This window comes from Gopherus flavomarginatus, chromosome 7 (assembly GCF_025201925.1).
Source record: "Gopherus flavomarginatus isolate rGopFla2 chromosome 7, rGopFla2.mat.asm, whole genome shotgun sequence".
NCBI classification, from domain to species: Eukaryota; Metazoa; Chordata; order Testudines; family Testudinidae; genus Gopherus; species Gopherus flavomarginatus.
In genome coordinates, this window is record NC_066623.1 from 93,558,536 (window position 1) to 93,575,990 (window position 17,455).

The window sequence follows — 17,455 nt, forward strand, 5'->3', positions numbered from 1 at the left end:
GGTTTCTGTACAGAAAGGGGGTCAATCAGCTCCAAGAGACTTGCATCTCCTCATTGTTATGAATTCAAGGTTTTGAAAAATAAATATCTCATTAACATATCAGCTTCCTAGGACTGATCTCTTGGGCTAGGCAACACATTATCATTCGGTTTTAGCAATCCTTCTTACAAGCGAAGAATGGGCCTTGGAAAGCAGGAAACAAAATAAAAAAGAAAATGTATATTTATGACAATGACATTTCATGGAATGTACAGAAAGAAAAGATCCTACTTAAGAGACGTATCAAGTTAAGAAAAGTAGAAAGCACTCAGAAGCATAGAACACTAGGGGCCAAGTCCATAAATCCCTTGCATAAAAATATGTCCCAAATAACTGGGATACTGTTTCCCATTTCCTCCAGACACAAGAGTTATGAAAACTCATAACACACGATTGCTGGCCATTTACTCTGTTTCAACCAACTCACAGTGCATCCCATACTATTGTGCACATTGGGGACTCTTTAAAGTATTAATTTCCCTAGAAGTTAACTGGAAATGTAACATCTAGCTTGCTTTCTCTTGTTCTGACTTCTACATGTCTCATTTTTTTAGAACTGTACTAATTTAGAGGCAGGGGAGGTTGGACAGTAGCATCAGGGCACTGTAAAAATATAACTGAGCACCTGTGGAGTACCTGAATCCTCTTTGAATATATAGATTTCATTTTGTCCAGAGAAGAGAAACCCAACAATTTAAAAGAGGATTTAGAAATGGGCCATCAGAACAGGTTACAACCTCCCACTTCTTTGGTATAAGTTACAACACTGGCCTCATATTGGAAACACCAAAAGGTTTTTGTTGCATGCCTAAACAATTATTTTCTTCTCCACATAATCCATCTACTATTTTCCTTTTCCCTCCTTTATTTGCAGATTCTTGTAGATCCACTTCCCCTCTCTTTGCAGACCTCTTTTCTGCCACACCTTTCTCCTGCATTTCAATCAGTCTCCTTTCCTTTCTAGTTTTTCAGCCCTTTGGTTTCTTTCTTTCTTTTCCTTTCCTTCTCCTAGTCTTCCTTTTGTGTCTGGCTGCAAGATTAAATAAAATACTCCTTCTCCCACCCAACAGAAAGACAAAACATATGATTAATTTGGGACTGAAAAACAAAATAAAGCAGAACCCCCCCCCCCAACCATAAAGTAAGCGCAATGAGCAAAAGGAAAGGTGTGTTTAGCATCCCCCACAAGTAGTTAGTGTGTAGCAGATGTATGGTATATCTACCCAGATTGCCCTCACATCATTACTGTCAATCTCTTTTATATGTGAAGTTCAAATATTAAACAAATTAAGGGCTCGATTGAGACTTTAGGCAAGAGTGATGCATAAGCAACATTGCCCTAGTATTAGCCCTAGAAGGCTTTGTGACTCAGAGACACGCTGTTGAGTCTTAAATCCTTCCTTACTACCACCTTGTTCCTGGGCAAAGGTCTAGCAGTTTGCTGATGGCTTGTGTCAACAGTAAATACAAAACCTGTTATACAGGCTCAGCTGTGTTTGCCAGTGCATGGAAGAGGGACTTCTAGAGCCAAGGTCATGCCCACTCCTCACCCCTCCCAGCCCACTCTCCAACCCCCTGCGATGGAGGGTGGAGTAAACAGTGCCCTCTTAGTCATATGTGTCCACACTGCTGGTTCAGGCAGCCCATGCAGAGGTATAATGGGAGTCCTTACTCCCTCATATGCACACACAGGCTAAGTCACAATTTAGCCCTAATGAGAAGTTGTAAGAGCAAAATCCTGTCTATGGGCTATGCAGAAGCCAAGCTCATAGAGGGGATCGAGAGAGCAAAGTGTTCTTCCTTCTTTCAGTCTTCTCTAAAACCACTGAGAGGCTGCTTTACAAGCTGTCTGCCTGTCTGTAAGTGCTCCGTGAATGGTGTTTCTGAAAGGCATTCTAGGTTACGAGTCAGGGGTGTAGTTCCTGAGGAGGAAGGATGGTCCAGTGATTAGGGGCACAAGCCTAGAACTTGGGAGGTCTGGATTCAAGTCCCTGCTCTGTCACAGACCTTCTGTGTGACCTTGGGCAAGTTGATTGGCCTCTCTGGACCTCAGTTCTCCATCTATAAAATGAGGATAATTGCACTTCCCTCCCTAACAGGAACTCTGGGAGGATTAATATAATGAGATGCTCAGATACTAGGCACCATCTAAATACCTTAGATAGATATCTAGCAGATAGTGTGTGGCACTTACATACCTGGTCAAATCCTGAGACCCACTTCTTTCAATCTGCTCTGCAGTGGTGCTTCTCGTAGAGCCCTACTGAAGACAGTAACGCTTGGTGTCTGCCAGTGCAGAATAGCTTGCAGTAATGGGGAGCTAGAGTCCCACAGCCTGGCCTTGAAGATTTAAAGCCATTTACTGATATAGATACCCAGTTTGTATTTAGGAATCAAAACAGAAGATGATGTTAATTATGATACCAGTTAGGTTTCTTTGTGAAGGGAGTAAGGACCAGCAGTCCCAGCCTGCACTGTTTCATGACACTGAGGACTTGTCTACATATACTGTGCTGCAGCTGTGCTGCTGTAGGGCTTAGTGAAGACGCGCCTACGCTGACGGGATAACTTCTCCCATCAGTGTAGGTACTCTACCTTCCTGAGAAGCGGTAGCTATGTCGATGGAAGAAGCCTTCTATTCAATGTAGTTCTGTCTACACTGGGGGCTAGGGTCATTCAGCACACCTCAAGCTATGCCAGTAAAACTACATAAGTTCCAAGCCTGAATCAGTATTCCTTGCAGAGGTTTATGGTGGGATAGAGATTTGTCCACAGGAATTCATTTGTAAGAGATTCCTCAAAACAAGTGTGAGCATTTCTGTCATAGCGCTTTTTATATTGTCAGGTCAATAACTAGGAGCCTTCTAAAGCCGGAAAAATGGAAGGTGGCAAATATAAAAATACCCACTTTCTCACCTTCTCTCTGAGGCTCTCGGCAAAATAGCCATTTACACATGACAAACATTGATAATCACAACTTCATAGGTCAAAGAAGGGGAGTACTTACCTCAGGACATGCATTCCAGCCCCTCATTAACAGTGATGATATGGGCTTGGGAATTGAATATCCTATTGGAGGCCGGATGTGATGATAGGCCATATCTGCTGCTGCTGCAGCTACAAATAAAACAGTATAACAATGCTTAATTACAATTCAGATATAAAAAAAATTCATATGCCAACACGTTTTACTTTAGTATTTGAATGAAAAACGTATGAACAGATGGAAATACTTAAGTATTAAACTTGCAAATGGAGTGGGACAAAGCTTTCAAAACCATCGAAGCTAGACTAGACTAGATGACCTCCTGAGGTCTCTTCCAACCCTAATATTCTATGATTCTATGATTCTGTGAAAGCACTATTTTTAATGCACCAGGTTAAATCAGCCAACTGCCCTGTACATTGATGTTGACACATTTCTGCCGATGTTTAGCCTGGCTGAAAATGATCTAATTCAGGTGTAAACCCTTAAACAATAACCTTTGAAATAAATATCAACTGACCCTCACCTCATATGTGACATAATAATAAAGAGAGAATGACTGAGCAGCTTTCAATAACATGCATTAGATGCATTTGTCTTACAGATATATTGGTGCCAGATTCTGACTTCCTAAAATAACCTCTAGTTAGCTCTGGTATGGCTGAAGACTAAAAGCAATTCCAAGCATTCATTTAACAAAAACAAAACAAAACAAAACAAAAAAAAAACTGGAGTGCCTTTTTATATGTGCTAGTTGCGACTGACTAAGAAAAAATTGCCAGAATGTTTCCCTAATTGTGTTGATATATACAGTGATTTAAAAAACATAATTAATCCCACTGCATTCTTTTAAAACAGCTTAGCTGTGGAAAGTCAAAGCAAATGTATGCCAGCCTCATTGCAGGAGCTAAGCAAAATTCTTTGTTAAACTGACACGATTAAGTGATACATCACCGGAGTATATAGCATTTGAGGGGGACCAGGAGATTGCAATCTTGAGATTGTAACAAGAATGGTTTAATTTTTTTTAACCATATCCCATTCTCATTACAGTCTTTGTCACAAGAATAGATTAATTTGTGCCATTGTCTGTTCTCATTGGAATCTTTGTCAATGTAATGAAGTTTCAGAATGTTAATATCAGATACATTCCGTGAAATGTTGCAGTACGCAGTAGGGATGGGGAAACACATTTTGCCTAAGTTTGACCCCATTCTAATGTGGGTTTGAAAGTGTGATTCAAACATTACTGGGTTCATGTTCTGCTTAATAGAGACAGTGAACAGGAGCAGATGGGGGAAAAAAGATGTTAATGAAAAATAAATATAACCTACTATCTATCTATCTACCCTCTCCTTCTCTTTTCCCACAGTATACTACAGGGAAGACTGTGCTATGTATTAGGGATAGAACACCACCCAAAAATGTTGGTTTACACAAGTAGACTACACATGGTATGATATATACACACACACACACACACACACACACACACACACACACACACACACACACACACACCAGAGTACTGTGATCTCTCTCTCCCTCTGTGTGTGTGTGTGTGTGTGTGTGTGTGTGTGTGTGTGTGTGTGTGTGTGTGTGTATCATACACACAGAGGATAGTATGTGTGTGCATGTAAAGAGAACTAGGTGCATGATGCAAAAAAAGCATTGATAAACATCAATTTTTATTAAAATTGCAAATTTTTGGATCTTACTTGACCCTTTTTATTCATTTCCCATAGACATCAGTAATAGGATATTTTTTTGCTTTCAAAGGTGTTCATAGAAAGAAACTGTCCATGGAAATTCATAGAAATACTTGCATGAACAGTCATGTAGATATTTTGGAAGAGTCCTGTATAATTTTATAACAATGAAAAATAGGTTTCTATATAAGTTATGTGAAATACCATAGATTTAATCAAGAATAGTCTCCTTTCTATATGTTACACAAACCATTTTATTGACATTATAAACAATGGGAGATACTAAGGTATACATTTTTTTTTTTTTTACTATAAAACTGAGGGAACAGTTGTATTTAAAAATCAGCCTTCTGACTTGGGAATGCAGTTCACCATATTAAAAAGTCATGACACATCAAAGATGTATACACTTGGACTGAGACTGAGATGGAAATAGACTTGTTGAAAGTCTCTGCATAAGGATAAAGGGGGTAACAAACAAGAGTGATGTCATGGAAGGGGTCTACTATAGGCCACCCAACCAGGAAGAAGAGGTGGCTGTGGCTTTTTTTAAACAACTAACAAAATCATCTGAAGCACAGGACTTGGTGGTGATGGGGGACATCAACTACCCAGAAGAAGGCAAACTTTAGCAAACTCAGGGAGTTGGTAGATAAGATCCCATGGGAAGCAACTGTAAGAGGAAAAACAGTTTAAGAGAGTTGGCAGTTTTTCAAAGATGTTATTAAGGGCACCAGAGCTAACTATTTCACTGCACAGGAAAGACATGAAATATGGCAGGAGACCACCATGGCTTAACCAGGAAATCTTCAGTAATCTGAAACTCAAAGAAGAGTCCTACAAAAAGTGGAAACTAGGTCAAATTACAGTGGATGAATACAAACACACACCACAAGCATGTAGGGATAAAGTTAGAAAGGCGAAGACACAAAACAAATGTAAACAAACTAGAGACATAAAGGGTAACAAGAAAACATTCTGCAAATACATTAGAAGCAAAAGGGAGATCAAGGACAGAGTAGGCTCATTACTTGATGAGGCGGGGGGAAGACAAATAATAAAAAATGTAGAAATGGCAGAAATGCTAAATGACTTTTTTGTTTCAGTTTTCACCAAAAAGGTTAGTAGTAATTGGATGTCCAAAATAGTAATGCCACTGAAAATCAGAGGGTAAAATAGGAAAGAACATGTTAAAAATTACTTAGACAAGTTAGATGTCTTCAGGTTGAGAGGGCCTGATGAAATACATCCTAGAATACTCAAGGAGCTGACTGAGAAGATATCTGAGCCATTAGTGACTATCTTCAAAAACTTATGGAAGATGGGAGAGATTCCAGAGGACTGGAAGAGGGCAAATATAGTTCCAATCTATAAAAAGGGGATATAAGGACAACTCTGGGAATTCCAAACCAGTCAGCTTAACTTCAGTAAATAATAATGGAGCAAATAATCAAGCAAGCAATGGAGCAAATAATCAAGCAAGCAATTTGCAAACACCTAGAACAGTGGTGGGCAACCTACGGTCTGTGGGCTGCACGCCACCCGTAGGTTGCCCACCACTGACTTAGAAGATAAAAAAGTGAAAAGTAACAGTCAACATGGATTTGTCAAGAAAAATTATGTCAAACCAATCTAATAGCTTTATTTGACAGGGTAACAAGCCTTGTGGAGGGGGGATGCAGTCGATGTGGAATATCTAGACTTTAGTATCAAAAGCCTTACTAAAGTAACTAGGGAAATACAACCTAGATAGAGCTACTATAAGGTGGGTGCATAACAGGTTGGAAAACCATTCCCAGAAAGTAGTTATCAGTGGTTCACAGTCAAGCTGGAAGGGCATCTCGAGTGGGGTCCTGCAAGGATCGGTCCTTGTTCTGGTTCAGTTCAACATCTTCATAAATGATTTAGACAATGGCATAGAGAGTACACTATAGTTTGCAGATAATATCAAGATGGAAGGGGTTGCAAGGACTTTGGAGGATAGGATTAAAATTCAAAGTGATCTGGACAAACTGGAGAAATGGTCTGAAGTAAATAGGATGAAATTTAACACAGAAAAATGCAAAGTCCTCCACTTAGGATGGAATAATCAGTTGCTCACATACAAAATTGGAAATGACTGCCTAGAAAGGAGTACTGCAGAAAGGGATCTGGGGGTCATAGTGCATCACAAGTTAAACATGGAGTCAACAGTGTAACACTGTTGCAAAAAAGAGCAAACATTATTCTGAGATGAATTGGCAGGAATGTTGTAAGCAAGATGCAAGAAGTAACTCTTCTGCTCTACTCTGTTCTGATAAGGCCTCATCTGGAGTATTGCATGTAATTCTGGTTACCACATTTCAGAAAAGATGTGGAAAAATTAGAGAAAGGAGAACAACAAAAATGATAAAGGCCTAGAAAACATGACCCATGAAGAAAGATTGAAAACATTGGATTTATTTAGTCTGGAGAAGAGAAGCTTGAGGAGGGGACATGATAACAATTTTCAAGTACATAAATGGTTGTTACAAGGAGGAGAGTGAAAAAATGCTCTAGTGAACCTCTGAAGACAGGACAAGAAGCAATGGGTTTAAATTGCAGTAAGGGAGGTTTAGGTTGGACATTAGAAAACCTTCTTAATTGTCCGGGTGGTTAAGTACTGGAACAAATTGCAAAGGGAGGTTGTGGAATCTCTTTCACTGGAGGTTTTAAAAACCAGGTTAGACAAACACCTGTCAGGAATGATCTAGTCATTACCTAGTCCTGCCTTGAGTGCAGAGGACGACTAGATGACCTCTCAAGGTCCCTTCCCGCCCTACACTTCTATGATTCTATGACAGTCAGTTTTCCTGTGCACTCATGCTCCCAGAATAGTGGTGCTCTTATGGGCCAGGCAGGACATGTGTGTTCAGTTTCTGCTTCCAGTTTCACATCCATAGTTTAAAATACCTGTGACACTGTGCTTTCAAATTCTTCCCATAAATATACGCAAAGCTGGTTCATAGGCCTGGGCCAGAATAAATTTGTATAAGAGAAAACTATTCAAGAAGGCCTTGTACCACATTAGGATGCATTCCTTCCTCCAAGGCCTTACATGAACTCTCTGAAGCTAGGGATGTTGCCCATCAGCCCACATCTTCACTGCCTTTGAACATCACCTAAAAATGCAATAGGGTATTTTTAAAATGGAGAATCATGACTGTATTTATGAGAGACTCAGAATACTTGGACAAGGACAACAGACTTGCAGGAAGTGGTGCGGGCTGAAGGATGTGCTGTCCGCTGCTTCCTGCAGCCACCATTGGCCTGGAATGGCGAACTGCGGCCAGTGGGAGCTGCAATTGGCCGAATCTGTGGACGATGCAGGTAAACAAGCCAGCCCGGCCCACCAGTGGATTTCCTTGACAGGCCACGTGCCAAAGGTTGCCGATCCCCTGATTATAAGGTCCTTAGAGCAGAGATCACTTCTGTGCTCATTAAATACTAGCAATGAGTGCATTTTTCTGATAACTCCTCAGTATACTTATTTCAGTTCTATGTTGTATACTGTTATCTCACTTATTTTGGGAGTTGGCATTATTGAACACATATAGTAGTTTTTCATTACTGACCATGGGACATGCTGCAGTCTTTGGTACTATAGAATTACATGATATGGTATTCAGCAAATATTATATTTGACTTAATACTGAAATGATTTCACTGGGGATTCCGTTTGATTCAATAGACGCTCCATTTGATAAAATAAGTAGTGATTTTGGTTGAATAGCCCCGAGACTCTTTATACAATCTGAAAAATGGATATCTAATTTTGTATACAGCATACCCTTACTGAATTGAATAATATACTTGATACACTAGGAGTTATAGAGGTGTAATTACTGCAAAAATTGCATCCATTTCAAGGGATGATGTATAGATTTTACAAGGGCTAAGTTTTTTATTTAGGTATTCTTTCCAACATCTAAGTATTCCAATGTACTTGACCTGAATGGCTTCCTATACTTCTGTGCCTGTACAAAGGTCAATATTAGACAGACGGAAGGTTAAGAGTATGTAAGTAATGCTACAGAGCTCCACAGACAGCACACATTTTCTTTTAAAACTTTTTTGTATCTCTCATCATCTGAAAATGTATAGTTGGTGAAAAATATGGGATTTATGTTTTAAACACTCATCTGAATTTATGTAATAATGAGGGTGGAATTTGTATATAGGCTATGAAAGATGCCTCATCCCCACAATAAGTGTTTGCAAGATTTGGCCCTAAATCAGATGTACACAATGAAGTTCAAACATAATTTTCATATTTAAATATACTATACTTTTCTTAGTCAGTATGGGTTGAGAGGCAGTGGAGTCTAGGAGAAGAGGCTATATGACTACTCAGTTCTAATCCTGAATCTGACACTGATCTGCTTTGTGGCCTTGTGCAAGTCCTTTCATTTTCTGTCTTAGTTTCCCCAACTGTAAGCTGGGGATAATAAATTTCCCCTGCCTTACAGGGCAATTGGGAGGGTTAATTAGTTGATATTTTGAAAAATCTAAGTGTTATATAAGGGTAATGATGATGGTGATGATGGATGGATGGGATTTTCAAAAGTGCTCATTGACTTTCATGGGAGTAGAATTAGGCCAGCACTTACCACTGAAAAGCCTTGTGGAAGTACCTTTTAAGATGGGGTTCAAACAAAGAGGGAGATCTTTTGGTTAGTAAGCAGGGAGTCATCAAAGAGACTACGGCATTAACTCAGGAGTGTACTGAGACTGAAAATGGACCTCTGAGATGCTGCAATAACCGAAAGAGAAATCAGTGAACCCATTCTCATCTAGCTGAAGGGGCATGTGGTTCAGCAGGTGAATATAAACAGAATAAAATTACCAAAGCAAAGGATACTGGACAGGGAAGAAAAAGATTAAATCATGACCCCTTTCAGAAACATGGTGTGACATTCTGTACCTTGGGAGAGCACTCTGTAACCCCCATAGTCCTCATTTATATACGAGTGTGATCTTGCATATAAAGCAGGCCATGTGAGGTATTAGGGGAAAGATTATGATCTGCTGAATGTAATTTTTCTATCCATATATATCATTAATGCATATGAAGTTATGAGAATTGTGTTGTATGGTTGTCACTAAAACATGCTGTAAATTGGGGAATCAGCCAGATATTAGCCCCCCAGAGACAACAGCAAGGAGAGTAACCAACACCTGGGTGGGGTGTCAAACAACCCATCAACAGCAATTGTCCAGCAAGGGAGCTAAAATTCAATGACTCACCTGCATGAGGCCACACCAGGGGAACTGCTCAACATTGCCTGGAGACTCAGCAATGCACCCAGACATGTCTGGACTTGTGTTCTACAAGCACACGGGACTGAGGATATAAAACAGAACACAGGGCCCCATGCTTGGCCTTTTCTCCTGCTCCCACCTATGCTGCAAGCAACAAGGACACTGAAGACTTGAGACTTCAACAGAGGACACTGGCCCAGATTTCAAGGGTGAAATCTGTGTACTATGAACTGCAATATACAGTGGGGTGAGAAACTGCTAATCTAGATGTTGCCCAGTCTATGAGAGGTTAGACTGCATGCTTATATTTTCTTTTCCTTTGGTAATTAATTCAAACTTTTTGCCTATCACTTAAAATCTATTTTTGTAGTCGATACTTTTAAAATTTTATTTTTATCAGTGAGTTTGCTTGAAGTGTGTGGCAAATCTGCTCAGGTTTGCAAAGGCTGGTGTATGTCCACTTTCCATTGATGAAATAGTGAACCAATTAATAAATTTGCACGGCTCAAAATGAGCCGTGCAAGACAGTATATTCATAAAATCATAGGACTGGAAAGGACCTCAAGAGGTCATCTAGTCCAGTCCCCTGCACTCACGGCAGGACTAGGTATTATCTAGACTATTCCTGGCAGGTGTTTGTCTAAACTGCTCTTAAAAATCTCCAATGATGGAGATTCCACAACCTCCCTAGGCAATTTATTCCAGTGCTTAACCATGCCTGACAGTTAGGAAGTTTTTCCCTAATGTCCACCCCAAACCTCCCTTGCTGCAATTTAAGCCCATTGCTTCTTGTCCTATCCTCAGAGGTTAAGAACAATTTTTCTCCCTCCTCCTTGTAACAATCTTCTATGTACTTGAAAACTGTTATCATGTCCCCTCCCAGTCTCTTCTTTTCCAGACTAAACTAACCAAATTTTTTCAATCTTCCCTCATTGGTCATGTTTTCTAGACCTTTAAATCATTTTTGTTGCTCTTCTCTGGACATTTCTTTTCTGAAATGTGGTGCCCAGAACTGGACACAATACTCCAGTTGAGGCCTAGACTAGAGTGGAAGAACTACTTCTCGTGTCTTAGGGTATGTCCAGACTACCCGCCGTATCGGCGGGTAGCAATCGATTTTTCGGGGATCGATATATCGTGTCTCATCTAGACGCGATATATCGATCCCCGAACGTGCACCTGTCTACTCCGGAACTCCACCAGAGCGAGCGGCGGTAGCGGAGTCGACAAGGGGAGCCGCGGACGTCGATCCTGAGCCATGAGGACCTGAGGTAAATTGATCTAAGATACTTTGACTTCAGCTACGCTATTCATGTAGCTGAAGTTGCGTATCTTAGATCGATAACCTCCCCGCCAGTGTAGACCAGCCCTTACTTACAACACTCCTGCTAAATACATCCCAGAATGATGTTCACTTTTTTTGCAACAGTGTTACACTGTAGACTCATATTTAGCTTATGGTCCACTATGATGCCCAGATCCCTTTCCGCAGTACTCCTTCCTAGGCAGTCATTTCCCATCTTGTATGTGTGCAAATTTTGCATATTTTTGAGGTACATTGCTGGGGATTTGGCTGGTGCCTTTCCCAGTGTGATTCATGAGTGGTTCTGGGAGCATTCATGCAATATTGCTGGGTATAGGGCTCCACATGCGGTTGTGCTGAGTGATAACAGTACCTGGAGGAGTTTGTTGCTGTTCACTAGCAAGGCATTGTGAGAGACAGCCCAGGCTGGAGAGAGTTCAGGTGGGCACAGTAGTCCCATAGTCCCAGGCTGCACCCTGGGGATCCCATCACACATGGGCTTCATGTTTCCCCTTTCTTTTGTTCTTTCTCCTATTCATCCATCTACTTAGAATGCTTCCATCACTCTGGTAGCTGCTGAGCAGCAAGGTATACTTCTCTATACCATTCTGTTGGTGTATTACGCTCTAGCTTATGCGCAGTGGAATACCGATGACATACCTAGTATATTTGGAGTGTTTTCTTCACACATCTGGTATCTTATACAGTAGACAAATGGTTAACACAGACTGAAATGGGATAAATGGCAGGAATAGTCATGTCACGCAGAAGCAGATGAAGATTTGGGCTACAGGGCACTGGAGCTATGTCCTAGATGGATCTTCAATTAAATGATCAGAAAACAAGGTACTGCAACTGGTGGAAATGGAGGAATGAGACTCAGGTTTGGAATCTGGGTTGACAATTAATAGTGTATATTACTAGAAACTGAAGTAGGATTGAGTCAGATATTCAAATGTCAGCAGAGATAGAAATGAATGACTGGGAAGCTATAAATAGCTAATGCCGTTCAGAAACTCCACACCATATACTGAATTGGAATGCCCCTTGTTACTGATGTAATGACAGCTACACCGTCTGTATAAGAGAACTTGACTTTTTGAACAGCGTCCTCCAAAGGACTGTAGAAGTAGCATAAAAGTAGCATAATTGTACAAAGGGCAGAGGAGAAATGAATCTGGATTTAATAAGATCTCAGAGAAAAGGGAACAGGGAAACTTCCCCCAACAAACACCAAAAATAGTACCAGACTCTGAGATCAACAAATATAACTTTAAGTGTATCAGAAATAAGGCCCTGAAAAGTTAAGCACTCTCTATTAAAGAGAGAAAGACAGACAAGAAAGCCTAATTAAACAGGAGACAAAGGATTTACACTTAGACTAGGGAAATGTGGAGTGTTAATGCGTGGCTACCACAGCATGACTGCTAGAGAAGAAATAGATACAAGAAAAAGAAAAGGAGCTGTTACTATTTGGGTTAATTCACTTAGCAAGGAGTCCTCCCTTCCCCATCTCCAATAAATTCCACTTTAGTTCAGAACGCTTCCCCCAGCTCTCCTCACTTCTTAACGCTGGTATTAGAGCTACCCATGGTGCAATGCTCTCTGTGTCAAGGCCAAAACTGCTACTGTGGATGCATTCTGCCGATACAAGAAACATAGTGCGGATATGCAACAGTGGTTTAATTACAGAGACGACTGTACATCAACGTAATTTAAATCCACTTGACTTTGTAGTGTAGCTATAGCCTTAATCTCATTTATGAGCTGAGTGGTGTGCTGCACTTGTGCCGACCCTATGCCCATTAGTGAATTTCACCCTCAGAGCTGAAACAGGATTTAACTGGCATGGAACGCTTTTCATGAGTGCGCTGTGTAGGGGGTGAATTTCACATAGAGGAAGCAGGGTTAAATAGCAATGGGTAAAGTCACCTGAAAGTGGTTAATACTGTAGAACATTAAGAATGTGAAGATTTGCAAGAAGCACATTAGGTATCTCAACCCAGGTGATATTTTTAGCATTGATGGATTCTAGTGAATTTCCAATTAAAAGTTAATACTATATCAGCACATAGTAATGTAGGATTTATTGTCACCATCACCAAGATGCAGAACAGCATGAAACACCAAGATGTTATCTTCCTGCCTGAAACATACTGCGCAGGAAGGGGAAATGAATAAATTGCGCTTTTCAATTCAGGAAAAAATAGGTGCATTACTCAAAAGAGGGACCAGGGTACCATGCCTCAATACATAAGCCAAGATAGGGAGCAATGTGTGGCTACTGTGTACAGAGCCTGTGCTAGAAAAGGTGGTAAAGGAGTGAGAGAAACCAGAAAAGTGGTACAGGAAAAGAAAGAGACAGCGCAGATGATGCAAGTAACAGAACAAAGGATGATTTTGCACAGCTTCTGAAACTCAGCAAGGGTGGACAGCAATAGAATGGACATCCATTCCTTAGCAGGCCTGGAAGCAGGACTTCTGAAATGCTACAGTTGCTAGGATGCTGCTAAGAAACTGAATTGATGGGTATTACTGTCTGCGCTTAATATGGCGAAGCTAAAGTCAGGAGATGGAAAGAGAGACTGATGAAAACTACTGATGTGTGAACCTTGATATGCTGATCTGAATTTATCTCAAACTCTTTGTTCTGAAAATCAGATTAGAAATCACGTGAGACTAGATATTCTTACAAGAGCTCCTGCAATTACTGCTTTTGACTCCAAGATAAGCTCTCATGTGATGTTTGGTACTTCCAATTCCAGGCCTGGCATAAATTATATATAAAAATAATTACCCCAATTGTTTTAAAAAAGAAGTGATTAGTCAAATTCCACTTAAAAAATGTAATCAAGAGGAATAAAAGATAGATTACTTCTACAGGATTCCATAAAAAAAAAACATCAATCACTTCAAACTTAAAGAATATCAGAAAATTGGAGGCACTTGAAGAACCAAACCTAAACAGGTCTATGTTAGCAACAGCTTTACAGCCATTTCACAGATAAGAGAGCTTCCAGGAAACTGTTTCCAAAGTTGATGTTTCAATTACTGTCTGGTATATCATTGTTAACAAGTTGCTTATATAATGCTACATACCACACAATACTTCTAATTTAATGTTCATTTTAATAATGTGGGGATGAAATTTATTTAATAAGTCATGTATGAGATTTCATTTAGCATTTGAATTATGATTTTATAAAGTAATTGACCTAATCAGGAACTCCTGATACAACAGGGATAGGCACCTTTGAAACAAGCAGGATGATAGTTAGATAGATAGATAGATAGATAGATAGATAGATAGATAGATGGTTGTACACAATTGTTGATGGTTATATTGTATTGGGTAAAGAATTCAATACAATACAAGTGAAAACTACTTTTTCCTACAAAAAAAATTTCATGCATAGACCTTTCTTCTTCCAATGGTAAGAAAGCTATTTGAAGTCCCTGTTCGATAGACCTTGCAGATATCACAGCTCTTGTCCTAACTACCGTCCTTTTCCTCCACTCCCAACTCCAAGAAAAAAATCCCCTACATATCCATGGCTTAACAGTTTCTGGAGTGGACATTCCTTCATTCCCCAGAGTTCCACCCAAATCCACAAGCACACTGAATTCCCTGTGTTTCCTGCTACCTTAACAAAGCTGAATTTTTAGGTGAATACTGCCTAATATGAATTCTAGTAAAATACGGATTAATAATTCTATGAAAGGCAGCTACTTTATTACAATTCAGAGATATAAGCAGTGTTCATGTTAGTTCAGTGAGCATCTTACCTGGTTTGAGGTGAGCAAATGGAATTTCACCTGTTAACAGTTCCCAGAGACACAACGCATAGCTGAAAACATCAGCTTTTATAGTGTATCGAGTACACTGAGTGAATACCTCAGGGGCCATCCAGCGTAGGTTCTGTGCATCAAAAAACATCAATAATATGTTAATGGAGTGTTTTGTTCCTTTACAGAGGATTTTTCTTTCCTTCTTTCACCACAAGCTAACAGATAAATCTTCTAATAACAAATAGTTATGATAGCATACACAATTCGTGCAGTAAATCACCATACATCATGCTGTGTCTTCAGGATTAGCATGGAATTCATTTTACCCGCATAAAGCGAGCATAATCAGGCTTTAGGTAAGAGAAGAGTAGCGTTGAGAGTGGTGCAGGAGTCAGGACTGGCTCTACGCTCCAGCATAGCAAGCATGTGCTTGGGGCAGCACAATTCCAGGGGCAGCATTCCGGCCATTCTTTTTGTTTGTTTGGGGAGTTGCACTCTTGGAGCTTGGGGTGGCAAAAAACCTAGAGCTGGCCCTGGCAGGAGTTGAAATCTACACTTCCAGTATGAGACCAGGGTACAGAGATTTAGCATGTCTAACTCCCTTTAACTACTATTCCAATTTAGGAATAATGATAATGACAACTATGCAGGGTATTAAAATGACTGGATTGGTGTATACCTGGATTGGTGTATACCTTAATCCTTTGGCTTCTCTCCTGGGCTATCATTGCATTTTGCAGGCACATATCTATGTGGCTGCTTCACAAACAACCTGCCAACCACTGTGCTCATGAGAAGTAGTGGGTCTTACTCTGCTCCTCTGCTACAGGGTATTGTCTTTTAAAACGTTTGGCCCATATGAGCAATTTATTTGAAATAACTATATTGAGAAAAGAACTCAGAAAGAAAATCCATGTTGGATAACTGATTCCCTGTCGGAAATTCAGACTATCAGAAAGCAATATATATATATATATGGGATGGTTTGCATGTTATGCCTAAGAATTCAGGGGTGATAGTGCAAAAATGAGAACCATATAATAATATTGTTTTTTGGGTACACAGTAGGGAGCTCATTTGTGAGTGCATAGTGTGCATATTTTGTATCCAATAATTTCTGCTATTATAAAGGCTGATCTCAAACACTAAGAAAAAATTAGCATACAAAAGAAACAAAGCATTACACTGTCACTGTACAACATCATAGATTCCAGCAAAAAACATGTCTAATCTCATCATTTTCTCCTAGGCTGAGTTTGCACATAAATAGTATACTAATTAAATGGAAAAGAACAAGAAGGAAACCCCAGGTTGTTTTGTCATGTTGTCTTCATCCAGGGACTGTAGAAATCTAGATTCTGAGACAAAAAAAAGGAAAGCTTTTTAAATAAACAACACTATAGATAAACCTCATTTTACAGAAGTCTTGGTGGAAACCCAGGACTTCCATAAAATTGGGGTTTTGTAAAATCAAGAGGAAATACAATATCCCACTATTAGACAAGGATACATGAAGGTATTCCCGATAAAATGGAACTTCTTACATCAGCAAGCCAGACCTTTAGCTGCTATAAATTGGCATATCTTCATTGGCTTTCATGGCAATTTATACCAGCTAAGGATCCATCTCAGAGTTTCTAAACTCAGGGTTAACCGTACTGGTGTGTCTAACTTCATTTAGATTCAAAACAAACACCACCAAAAACCTATACTAAAATTCAAAGGCACAGAAGACTGGCACTCTGATTTAATGTCATACTTCCTTTCAGCTAGCTGGTGATATGAAAGCTACAGGCTGCTCTAGTAGACTTCAGTTTCATAAAATCTTGTGTGACTATAGCAAAGGCAATATATGAAATATTGATTGATTTATTTAGATGTAAATGATACATAAGCGCCTACCCAGAACTTTGGTACTTTGAGACACGTTAAAAGTACACTCCTACCTGTACAAACAAGAACACACCTAGCAATGTCCCCAACCAGAATATAACCAGCAGAAAAGAAAAATATTTATCTGCTCAGCCATCCCTACAACTACCAGACCCCAGTGCATCCCTCCTTCTCCAGTAGCCTAGGAAAGTAGGTGGGATTTGCAAAGTGCCTTACTCTAATTTGGACTATTTCAAAGTTAAGGGCTCCTCACAGATGCTGTCCAGAGCATCGCCCTCCTCTCTCTCTTTAAAATCATGCTCAGGTACCTCTGCTGATTACAACTGCACTGATGTGGCACAGCGACTGAGTTGGTACCTCAGATAGGCAGGTCCCAGGAAATTTAGGGCTTTATAGGTGGAAACCAACTCCTTAAATTTCATTCAACACCTACAGGCAGCCACATGTGCCTCAGCC

The 17,455-nt window shown here is 40.0% G+C and overlaps 1 protein-coding gene and 1 long non-coding RNA gene across 3 annotated transcripts in view; one reads left to right on the top strand and one right to left on the bottom strand.

Moving 5' to 3' along the window:
• Positions 1 to 17,455, bottom strand: part of TNNI3K (TNNI3 interacting kinase) — a 161,462-nt gene that overhangs the window by 39,334 nt on the left and 104,673 nt on the right. For both annotated transcript variants that reach the window (XM_050961006.1, XM_050961007.1), the window contains 3 exons: positions 16,412 to 16,464; positions 15,104 to 15,236; positions 3,047 to 3,156 (listed from right to left, as the gene is read on the bottom strand). In XM_050961006.1, the coding sequence (XP_050816963.1) occupies positions 3,047 to 3,156; positions 15,104 to 15,236; positions 16,412 to 16,464 (296 nt within the window). The remainder of the gene's footprint in view (positions 1 to 3,046; positions 3,157 to 15,103; positions 15,237 to 16,411; positions 16,465 to 17,455) is intronic.
• The window catches only part of LOC127054828 (uncharacterized), a 53,276-nt gene continuing 46,073 nt past the window's right edge, over positions 10,253 to 17,455 (top strand). The window contains exon 1 of the long non-coding RNA XR_007775350.1: positions 10,253 to 10,302. This is a non-coding gene — a long non-coding RNA (uncharacterized LOC127054828). The remainder of the gene's footprint in view (positions 10,303 to 17,455) is intronic.